Source organism: Marmota marmota, unplaced genomic scaffold (genome assembly GCF_001458135.2).
Source record: "Marmota marmota marmota unplaced genomic scaffold, marMar, whole genome shotgun sequence".
Classification (NCBI taxonomy): Eukaryota; Metazoa; Chordata; class Mammalia; order Rodentia; family Sciuridae; genus Marmota; species Marmota marmota.
Window position 1 is genome coordinate 23915068 of NW_026000101.1, and position 12528 is coordinate 23927595.

Here is a 12528-nt window from a genome sequence, read left to right on the forward strand (position 1 = left end):
TTTTTTTTTTTTTTTTTTTTTAAGATACTATTCCTCCCCCCACCAAGTAGTGGGAACAGCATGGTTTTTATTTGTTTGCTTGTTTTGGAGTCAACAAAGTCTGGGTTCAGGTCCTTATTCTTGTACTTACAAGCTAGGTGAACTTGGGAAAGTGACTCAATATCCAATTCTCTGAGCCTGTGACTCCTCATCTGTAAATTAGTTTGTCAGTGGGGTGAGAAAGAAGTGCACAGAATTAAGTGTAAATCCCTCTACCATGGGAGGTACTCACTGCATGTTCCCCCCGCCCCCACCACCGCTTCTCATGTTACTTGGCCTATCTGATTATTGCTTTTCATTGAATTTTAGTCTAATAAATATTTTCAAAGCACCTGATGTGTGCTTTGCACCAAGGTTCAAGCGAAAATGAGATCTGATCCATCTCTTTGAGAGTAGCCTCATGCTAGAACAAAAATAATAAATGGTCACAGAATGATTTGGAAGGTGCTACAAGCATGAAGGGAAACTGGACAAGGAGCATCTGAGACCTATTGCAGATGGTAGGGGAGTGACATAGGGTAAGAGATGTCCCTGAGGAGGTGACAACAGACTGAGAGAACTGAAGGGTGATGGAGTTGGGAGAAGGATGTTCTGGGAAGAAATACACAAGTGAAAGCATCCATAGGGGAATGGCTATGGGTGCCTCAAGAGAGGAGGAGTGATGGGGAGTGCAGGGGTGAGGCTGGGTGTGAGGAGCCCCGCTCAGGAAATGCAGTGGATGCTGCAGTTGGGACTTAACAGGAAAGTCGTGGAGAGCCCTGACAGCAGTTTAGGCTAAGGAGTGCCATCCTGTGACACTGGGTTTTAACTGAAGCATACCAAACCCAATCTGAGGACTCCTTGATACAGGTTTCCTCTTCCAGATCCACAGAGTGGGGAGGACACTTGCTCTCTGACAATCTGAGTTTCCGTATCTCTGAAGTGAAGGCATTGGACTGGTAGATGTCCCTGTTTCCTCCCTGCCTGAGCAGTGGTCTATGAGTCTACTATGGTGATGTCAGTTTTTCAGAACCTGTTTATAATGCTTAAAGTCAACCTATTGAAGTTGTTATGCTGGCATGATGGCCAACACCTAGTAAATATTTTTTCTGTATGCATTTTACGTAAAAAATAGATTGCTAAAATGTGCAGTGGCATAGTGCTGTAAAATAGGAGTTAGAGTTGGCTTCTTTGTAGTCTTGACTGGGTCAGAAATTGTTCATTCAAGTGATTGCATTTCTTTTGACCATTTATTCTGCTTTAGTTATAAAAATAGGTAAGCTGAGAGATAAGAGTAATATCTGACTCATACAGTTCCCAGAAGTTTGGTCTGTGGATACCAAGACTTCTTGAAATGGCTAACAAATGGAGAACAGTTTCAATTTATAAAAGAGGTTATATACATTGAAGAAGTTCCCCACAAAAGCTAGGGGCAAAGGTCACTGTAACTTCATTTCTAAAACCAAATATGATTCAATCTGGAGTCTGCACCTACTTCCCTGTTCATTTCTCTCTAAATTACTATAACTTGTTTTTTTAGAAAAAAAGTATGAGTATTAATAATAAAAATTCAGAGGCTATGCAAAACTCAAAACATCAGAAATAGAAAACATGCATAATTACATTTAGACAGAAAAAAAAAAAACCTCATGTCAGACCCATAATTTCTATTTTGTCCCTAAAATAGCTGGATCCCTCAAGCCATCTATGCTGAAGGTGACTTGGAAAGAAATATCCCTCATCATACATTAATATAAAACAAAGTTTTAAGACTTTTGTAGGACTGAGGCAAAAATGAAATGAATTCCCACTCTAATAGAAAGTGATGTAAGGCATGTGAGCAAGGCCTTGGGGCAACCCACAAGGGGCATTAGTTGCTTTCTGGGAGCTGAAGTTGAAATTTGAAGGATGTGAACATTTGCCAGGCATAGAAAAGCAGAAAGGATTTACCAGGGAGAAGAAACTGCCTCCCAGAAACTGCTAGAAGCCCCGTGGGCCTGGCTGGGGTGGTGAATGGTGGGGATTAGCAGGTCAGCAGAGGGGTGGGGGGACCTGGCTACCCACAGCCTTTGTCAAGCTGTTGGCAGTGGAGAACCAGGTACCAAACCATACTGAGTGGCTCAACCAAACCTCTGCTTTATTCCTTCCGTAAGGACACATTTAAAAAAAAAAAAAAAATCTGGTGTTTAAAAGAAAAAAAAAAATCTTGATATACTAGTCGAGTAAGGCTCTATGAACATTTCTCCGAAAATTCTCATCACCTCTGCGGAAACCCAAAGCACCTTTTGGAATTCTTTCAGTGGTCTGTCTTAATACTTCTGGCGTTCCTTGACTCCAACGATGGCAAAATCGTCTTAGCGCTCTACTTAGAAGTTGTTTGAACCACTGTCCCCTGGAGGAAGGAATGTGTTTGGCCCTGCTGGATGCCTGCGGGAGGGCTCTGATGGGGACGGCCACTGGATTCCCCCGCCCCCGCACCCCACACCGCAGACTAGATTTCTTTAAACAGCGGATTGGCGCCATCCAGTGGACAAGTCCTAGAATACAACTTGGGGACTTGTAGATTTTTGAAGGGGGTCCAGTTGAAATGTCAAGTTTCTGATCTGCATTCTTTCCCTGTAAAGTTTAACAGCCATCCCAGGAAACAGGGTTTTGTTTTTGTTTTTGTTTTTTTTTCTTCATGTTGCGGCAGTGCACTGTGAAGAAAGCCCCAGTCCTAAGTTTTCACAAACTAACTCAGTGACCTTGGATAAGTCTACATCCTCTCTGAACTGTTCACCCTCACCCACCTTTTTCTTTTTTTTAACCACTTTCATATTTTTTGTGTCCACAGTTTTTCAGTGGCACAATTGTTTTAGTATTTCTTCATTATAATTTATAAGTCAAATTGGCATAAGTCCAGGTGGAGAAAAAAAAATATTTCTGGCATCTTGAAAATTCAGAAAATGATTTATAGCTACCTGTCATTAATTTATACATCAACAGCTCTTGAATGCATATTTCTAAGAATGGTCTGAAAAACTTTAAACTAAAATTGCATAGTAGAGAGGAAATAGCTGACCTTTGCAGCCAGATAGGCCTAAATTTAAATCCCACACCTGCCATATTCTGCATGACTTTGATAATTTACTCTCCTTCCCTGAACTTGCCTCCTCATAATTCCATAGAGATGGCACATCTTTCATGTGTCAGGGTCAGGGTTACGTGACATAACACCTGCGGAACAGCAGACACTGGGACTGATACACAGATGCATCTGTTTAATGGACTCGACTGCTCCTGTTTCGTCTCTGCAGTTTTTCTATTTATCTTCAGCAAATCATCCTGCCCAGAGACCAGGACTCTTCTGCCAAATTAAGATCATAATTCATTCTTAAGGTTATACAGATGCAAAGACATAACCACCCCAAAGCACCTGGCACTTTATGGGTGTTTAACAAACACTAGTTTCTTTCTTTCTGAAAGTGCTAACCCATTGCAAATAATTACGGTATTTGATATAAAGCTAAAATTGTGTCCATCCCATACTATCTTCCTTTATTTTTCTCTCAAATGTACACACATACCCTTGTTACATTCTCACCTCATTTTTCCCGTCTCTTTCATCAAAAGTTAACCCATTTGACATTTCAATTCAATTGCCAAGTAGGGTGGCACATGCCTATAATCCCAGAGACTTAGGAGACTGAGGCAGGAGGGATCAGAAGTTTGAGGCCAGCCTAGAAACTTAATGAGGCCCTGTTTCTCCAATAATAATAATAATAATAATAATAATAATAATAATAACAAAAAACACAAGAGCCTCTTAAAAAGGAACAGCAAGTTTGTTGCAGAGTTGCCATGGTGTTTATCTATTCCTCACACCAGAAGCATGGGTCCTTCTTTTGCACAGTTATGCACTCACCTATCCACATCCTGCTATGGTCACGGCTCCCTCTGCTTCAACCATAGCAACACCAGATACCTAGTCAGGTATCATCTCTCCACCCCCATTGGTCAGTTTCCTCCCTTCTAAAGTTTGCATCTCTCTAGTGGGTAATCAGAGAAGTCCTCCAAGGCCTCCTCCCCACAGCAAGAAAGACTGCCTCTATGTTCGTGCTTCTGAACCACATCTTTCTGTAGGAAGAGATCAGAAAAAGAATTAAGGTTTTTTGAGCATATGTTAATACATTTGACCTTGCTGTGACTTTTACAAGTCAGTATTACTCTCTGCATTACAGATGAGGACATAGAAGAGCTGTTCACTCCTTGATCAAACAAAATATTGCCAAGCTCTGGGAATGCAACAGCAAACAACAGACACAACCCTTCTCTCTCAGATCCACGGGATCTTACAAAGGATGAATCCAGGAAGAGGAAGGAAAATAACAATAGATGAGTCCAATTGTGAAGACGGGTGCTATGAAAGGGTGGAAGAGGGGAATATGCCCCGTCTCTGGGGTTAGAGAAAGTGTGCCTAAAACCAGGCATTAAGATCTGGAGGTTTGGGGAGATCACACAGGTGGGCAGTGTGTGACAGAAATAGGACTGAAATCCAGGTGAGCTTGGTAGCTCTGTGCTTCATAGCCTCTCCTCTGATAAATTCTTGCATTGATGTCATGGAGCTTTGGCTTGTGATCCACACCTCTTTCTCCTCAATGGATTGCAGCTCCATGAATACAGCAGTCTTGTCTCCCAGGCATCTACGCAGTATGAGTAATATGTATAAGTAAATGGTTCTTTAATTTTTCAATATATGCATTTGTATGTCATTTTCCATATTTAATAATATTACAGGGATGCAAAAGTGCCTAGATTCTGCACTGTATATTATTTCTTTAACCAACACATTTGTATGGTTTTAGAACATAACTCTCTCTGAGCACCTGGGCCCTTCCATGTCAAGCTCCTTTGATTCAGATGTTGCCTGCTTTGTAGGCCAAGGTGATTGGATCAGCATGTAAGAGACATAGCGGCTACAGTCAGTTCTGCAGGAGATGCAACTTGGAAACAACTCACTCATCTAATTAAAATAACATTGTCCTTGTCCTCCTGAAATGTTGAATGGCACAGAGCTCATTTTCAGCTTGCTATCCACACTATCCTTGGAGATGAAAGAGGAGTCCCTAGCCGGTGCCCAGGCTTGTGCTAGGGGTCGGGGATACAAAGGTGGAAGCATGTGTTGTGATATGAGAAGTGTTTCCTCTTCTGGACCCTTAGTAATGTGCAGTCCAGTAGGGCCCACAGACATGCCCAGCACCCCCACACACTCACAAAGTTCCAACCAGTATACCCTATGCAAGGACCAGGTGTGTACAGGTGGAGGGAATGGATGTCTCCACTGTGGTTGGTATCGAGTGCCAGAAGTTCTTTCAGGCAGGTAGAAGTCATCTTTTCTGAGTTGGGAAAATGAATGTCAATTAACCAAGTAAAGAGGGGTAGGTGGGATGTGGCAGGAACTGGTCATAGGCAAGGGTTTCAGCCCATGCAGAGTCCCAGAGGAAGAAAAAGGATGGCACATTTGGGATCCGTGAATGCCCGCAAAGGCCAGGCACATGATGTGTATGGGTGAATGTCAGGTGACTGCACGTCATACACTTTGGTACAGTCTTCATTTCCATGAAGAATGTCCTCTCTTCTGCTTTTTATTGACTTTTACATATTGAAATTATTCTTCATTTTCCCATCTTTGACTGAAACTTAGCTAAAGAGAAGTTGTTCCTCTAAAAATAGCCATCCAAATCCACTTATCATATTGGTTGGCAAGTGATGCTTCCCTTGGGGACACAACTGAGAGTGTGTGTGTGGGGGGGCGGGGGACTGGGACAATCTGGAGAGCATTTTCTCTGTCTGAAGAGGACAGCCATTCTTCAACTCCAGCTGCTCTGTGGCTCTAGATCTTTCAAAGTTTTAGAAAAAGCAAGCAACTTGGATTTTTGGCAAGACAATAAAACTCTTTAAACAGTACCTTAATTATAGAATATGTAAATAAATAAGCCTGTGGACTGAATGGAACACATCCGCATGCTGAACCTTATTCATGGTCCATGCTTGCAACCTGCAGGTCCTGAGAGTGCCTTCAGAATCCTCATCCCATCATTGCTGTGCCTACAGTTTCGTCTAACCATCCTTCTTTCCTTGCTTTCCAGAAAGAGATGACGAGCAGGATGTGTCACTAATGCTCCATCTCGTCCTTCGGAAGAAAGGAAAGCCGTTTCCTCCTGGAGCCCCAGGTGGACAGAAAGCGGACCTCCCTGGATGAAATGGTGCACCTACTTCCCGGAGCAGAAGAGGTGGAGTCGATCAGTGACCCCCAAGAGACACATTCCCCACTCACTTCATGTGCTCTTAACCCTCTGAGTGCTGCTAGACCAGACCTGTGGACCAGAAGACCACAACATGGAAGAAGGACCAGCCCTTGACCCTTCCGGCTCAGGAATCATCCAGGAGGGGCCTCTGCACTTCTGTGCATGTCATGGTTCTGCCTGTGACCTGCCGCCTAAGCTTTACTGGAATTCAGGTTTTAAGACTGAGATGTTTATTAGTACCTTTCCACTTACCTGTCTTGTCAGCCAGTTGACTTTTCGGTCATTTGTTTTCTAAGTACCAAGTGAATTTGGGAACTTTGGATACACTGCAAGTTTTTCTATAACAAGCCTTCCTTTTGGGTCTCTGAAAGCTCCCACTCTGATCCTGTGGCTTCACATTCTGCAGGGCTGTGGAGCTGTGAGATCAGAAGCCCATCTGGCAGCATCCATGCCATTGCCCTAAGAAGCAGTTCTATCAGGGACCACTCCAGGGCCTGGCTTGTCTCTGTTCCAAACAGGGTCTTCACAATCTAACTCCAGGGAAGAGACTGGCCACTCGCAGAAAGCTAACAAGTTACCAGTTTGCCCTGATCAGAATGTACTTTTTTTTAGTAAGCATCATTCCCTGACTCTCCTATTGATATTCTTTCCTGTTTCCCAGAAAAGAGAAATAAAAGAAAGTTACAAATGACCAAGAATGGTCAGTAAGATCCCTGAGCCACATTAGTGCGGTGTTTGTTCTGTAAAGAGCAGGGAGTCCTGGCTGGACAATTGGTTATTTGGTGTATGTCAGTGATACACCCACTCTGTTGATTTGTCACCTTACTCACTGGCTCTCTGAGCTTGAAACTCAACCAGTCTTCTTTCTCCTCTGCCATGTTATGTTATGGCACAAAATTAACTCCTGGAAAGTCCCATTGATTGTGCCCAGTTACCAAGGTGGCAGTAGAGCTGGAGCTAACTTTGTTATTCCATTTTTTCCCCCAATTTTTCTCTTTCAGTAGACAGAATAACACAGTCTGCACTGTGCCCTGCCTTTTGAAACCTAACAAAGTTGTAATTGATGAAATGTCGACTTCTCTGATTCATTCACAAAAACCGTGGTCCTGTCAGCCCAGCCTGTGACGAGGGGGTAATAATACTTCCAGTGATAATTTGAGTTTAATGAAATATCTGTTGGTGGAGGGAAGTAGATAAGAATGTATTAGCACACTTAATATAATAACAATTAAAAGAGAAATGAGCGACTCTGGATTTCTTTTATTATACATAATGTGTTAACATCATTTGTGGCTGCCGCGAAAGCCTAGAGGGCATGAAATCTCTGTCCAAACCAAGAAAGGGCTGACTGTGTGCACAGTGGCCTTCGACACTGACCCAACCACGTGGACAGATCCTTGCTTCCTATCTTATAAACATTATCTCATGGAACCCAGACGCTGCTACCTCTCTCCATGTTGTTCACGCTGGTCAACAATAAACTTTCTTTTTTCTCTTAAGTAACTTTGAGAGGCCAATATAGGCAAAAATTTTTCTCATCCTAATTTTTGACTGGGATGGGGGGAAACTGTCTTAAGGATACAGAGGAAACAAGAGCCCCTAATTCCTGAAATGTGTAATATGCAATACCACATGGGAATGCAGGATGGTGGGACAAAGAAATGGAGCCCATGCCCTTGAGATTTTTGTACCATGGAGAACCACAGGATGTTTGCATTTAGAAAGTTGAACATGTTCCTGCATTTCAATGATGCTTAATCAAATGGAAGGCTAGAATCTGAAGACATGTGTCATTAATAAAGCTGTTCTCTACTAACTGTATGAAATAAATCTAAACATCCAAACATTTTTTTGAACTTCTTGAAACATTCTCCTCATGGCTATGTGGCTAATTGCACTAATCAACTCTTCTAGAGTAAATTCTAGAAAACTGCTCTTGTAGTTGTTAATTACAGGATGTTCCTATTCTCACAGAACTTTGTTTGGCAAATTCTAAGGAAAGTCTTCATAGAAAAAAAAAATTTTAACTCTTTGGCCTGATTTGTCTTCCATAAATCTCTTACTGCAAATGGAGAATCTGAGCTTCTGGAAGCCTCCAGATTTCTCCATTCCTCTGGGTCAGAGACTGGCAACCCTGCTTCTTTCTCCCAACCTGGTCCCCTCTCCTCCTTGTTTTCCCACTTGGGTGGGAGTAGGGGGAGTGAAAATTTCAAAGTTAAAAGATTATAATGAGTATCCTTATGCCCTTAAGTGCATCAATTAACATTTTGCCCCATTTTCTTTCTTACCATAAATACATGTTCTGAGTGTTCAATCATTTGAAAATAAGATATAGCCATCATAAAACTTTAAGATTCTTCATCAAGCTCCTCCTAATATGACTCTTGCCCTGGTCATCTTCAATGTCATTATCACCTCCAAGAAACTGAACATCAACACAATCCCTGTTTGAAATTCTTCAACTGTCTCAAAATATTCTTTATAGTTTATTTTTTTTTTAAATCTAGGATTCAATCAAGAATAACACTTTGCCTTTTATTGCCTTTCTCTTTAGTATCTGATAATGGACTAGAGTTTCCCTTTTGTGAATATGTGTGGTGAGGTGTGTTTGTGGGGCACTGTGTTGTGTTATGTGTACATGGTGCAGTGTGTCCATCAGTTCATGACTCTGACATCATCATCATTATGATCATTATTGTCATTTTTCCTACTGGGTATTGAACCCAGGGACACTTTACCACTGAACAACATCCTCAATTCATATTTAAAATCTTTTTATGTTGAAACGGGGTCTTGTTAAATTGCTGAGGCTGACCTTGAAATTGTGATTCTCCCATGCCAGCCTTGCAACTTGCTGAGATTGCAGGCATGCACCACTGTACCCAGCTGACATTATTAAAGAATTTGAGCCACTTTACTCATGGAATGTCCCACCATCTGGAGGATTTTGTTTGGTTGGTTTCCTGATTGTTTCCTCATTATGCTCCTTTTTTTTTTTGTTTGTTTGTTTTTGCAAGAATACTATGTAAGTCAGGTTGTTTCTTCCTGTTGCATCACATCAGGAAGCACATGTCTAACATCTCTTCATAATATTAAGAAGGATCAGTGGCTGCAGGTGCTATCTGGCTGGTCCAACCATTATCAACGTCTATGATTCATTATTAAGCTCTGAAATTCACTAAGCCTAGTTTTTATAGAAGGTGAAGCTATACATGTAAGCATCCATTTCTTAATAACCAGAGTTCATGATCCCCAAAGAGAGTACCCACTGCAGATAAATGATATACCAGTGGCAAAGGATTCATACCTTTCCATTTAACAGAAGGAAGAGAAACAGGACACTTGCCTGTGTGGGCAATATGTGGGCATGCTGGCCAATGAGAATTTGTATGGTCATGTAGCCAGAGTTGAAATACATGTAACATTGCATCCCCCTATCCTTAGTGACTTCCCACTCAGACCCATGGTTTATTCAGAAAACCTTCTTGTTGAGAGGAATTTCCAAATGTTTCTCGGAGGGAGAATCTTAGATCTTATAATATGTTGTAGCCCTCCAAAGGACCATAGCACATAATCAGATACAAAGTATGTGGTATTAAAATCTTATGAAGGATGGAATAAGGGGTGGGAGGACATGAGTAGGAGTAAAATGCCATAAAAGTTCCTCAGTAGAAAAATAATGGGGGAAAAAAGTAGATTAAGAAACACTCATCTAGAGTCATTCCTGCTCCTTAGGTTGTCAATTTTTTTCTTCCCTGAGTATTTTCTCATTTCTTAGGACCCAGAGTCTCAGATTCAGGATGAATGGGAGGAGCTTTGAGAGATTTCTTAATCCATTCCTTCTACCTCCCAGGCCATGTCAGTGACATTCCCATTGAAAATCTGTTCTCCTCTCACAGATCTCCAGGCATGGAAATTCTGTATCATCCTCTGGTAGAACCTACTGAAACTCCACAATATCTGAAATCCTTCCACTTGGATTCCAGCAAAGTACTGTTTGAATTTCAGCACATCTTTTCTGTGTCCCACCTTTAATAAATCCAGGGACAGTGCAGCATAAGTAATTACATAATAAAGAGAACTTCATTTGCACATCTGTGAAGTTTTTCAAGATTGTTCCCAATGGTCCTTCAATCTTGTTTCCTTTAGAGTTCTCCCAATGACAGCACCTTCTTGGCTGACCTGTTGGTAACCATTTCTATTGTTCAACTAGAAAGCTTCCCAAAGCTCTTCCCCAAGTTTGCATTATGAATGTCACCAACCATAAACCTGATAAGAAATTAGTTCATGCCTTCCAGAAACCCTGTTGTGTCTTTGTTAAGTCCTGACTTTCTTTTTATACACTTATAGAATTTTAAAAGAAATTAAGTATCCATACAAAACTCTTCCCTATGTTATAACCAACCATTTTGGCTAACCTCCCTGAATTTTCTTTCTTCCTATTTTTAACATCTCTATTAGATTACACTGCTTGGGTTGGGTTGTTGTTTTCAATCACCTCTTTAACAGGAAAAACATGAAGGAACTAGAGTTCCACTCATCTCTTTGTGGTGGTTTTTGCCAATCTATCAGTGATAGAAGCACATCACTTCCTATGGTCTCTAATCTGGTGTCCCTTCCAAACCCCATGAGTATCACGCTGTAAGGGGGAAAAAAAAGTTGTAGGAAAAGTATGGCTATGTCTTCAAGAAATGGTAAAAAGGCACAATTAATAAGAGAGGGAGATGTCATCTGGATAACAACATTTCTCTTGCTGTGACCACTTTGGTCTTTGAAGAAACTGGTGATTCTTAGAATTAGCCAAACAAAGTGTGTTTTGAAATAATGATTGCTTTCCTGCTTTAAAAGAATATATCAGCAAAACACTTTTATAATAGACTATTTCCCTCTGGGCAGGTATTAATTCTGGGTAAGAATTTTCAGTGACATTATGTAAGAATTTGTATAACATAGAGGGAAAAGTCCAGTTCTAATCAAACAATTAAGCTGTCATACTAGCTTCTTGTGTTCTGATTCCAGAGTTTTCTTGTATCTTTTCTACATACTTCTGGAAAAAAATGTTGACTATATTTTTAGTTCCATTTGTTATTAAATTAAGGGTTTGACTATAAGAAAAATAGACTAACAAATCAATTAGAAAAGCAAGATAAAACTAAAGGATATTTATAAAATCAGTTCTATGTGGGCTTAGAAATTCAAATGTCATAAATAAAAGACATGTAACCATCATCTGGTCTGCCTTTTTTAATGCTTGACTTATTTATTTATTTTATTTAATAATATTTAATTAATATCTATTGTGTTTAATTTCTTCATCTTAAAACTGTCCTGGAATAGTTTAATAAGAGGAAAAGTAAAAATTCTACAAAACATAATTCAAAATTTATTTGAAAACATACATGCACATATTTGTATTTAGCAGAAGTTTCTTTATCCTATTACAGAATTTTCCAAGAGGCGTCAAGCATATAGTTTAGTTTCTCAACAGATTAGTGTTAGACATATTTTTTTCTTGTAGCAGGATTTAATATTAATTTGATGATAACCCAGTATATAAAGATAATAAAACCAGATCATAGAAAAAGTTCATTGATCGGGGCATGCAAACTCTATTTTTAATCTCTGGCTGGCCACTATGTTACTTGATTTTTAGGTAGTTTGATTGCTCCATGCCTGAACCGTACACTGGGATTATAGATTTGTTCATATAATAACTTATTGTAGGAGAATAAGGAAACATATTTGAAAAACTGGTAGTAAATATATATATATATTTTTTTTCAATGATATAATATAAGGGTTTGTCTAACATAGGGTGAAGCAGAGTCCATTTCTAATCAAAACAATTAAGCTGTCATACTAGCTTCTTGTGTTCTGATTCCAGAGTTTTCTTGTATCTTTTTTATATATATCTGGGAAAAAAAAAGTGTTTCTTTTTAAGTTTGTTGCCATTTAAAAATTGGGAAATTTCACATGTAAAAAATCAGAAATTTGGGCTTCTCTTATAAAATCAGATTTGGCAATACCAAGCTTTTTTTTTTTTTTTTAATTTTTTATTGTGGTTGTTCAAAACTGTTACAAATTTCTTGCATATCATATTTGACACTTTGATTTCAATGTGGGTTATGAACTCCCATCCTTCACCCCATTATCACAGGATTGCAGAATCACATCAGTTATACATCCATTGATTTACAAATTGCCATCCTAGTGTCTGTGTGCT

General features: G+C 40.0%; 1 protein-coding gene across 2 annotated transcripts in view; it reads left to right on the forward strand.

Moving 5' to 3' along the window:
• Nucleotides 1–11534, forward strand: part of Mob3b (MOB kinase activator 3B) — a 194839-nt gene extending 183305 nt beyond the window's left edge. For both annotated transcript variants that reach the window (XM_015492472.2, XM_048783527.1), the window contains exon 4: nucleotides 6147–11534. In XM_015492472.2, the coding sequence (XP_015347958.1) occupies nucleotides 6147–6176 (30 nt within the window). In that variant the 3' untranslated portion in view covers nucleotides 6177–11534. The remainder of the gene's footprint in view (nucleotides 1–6146) is intronic.
• Nucleotides 11535–12528: the final 994 nt, after the last annotated feature.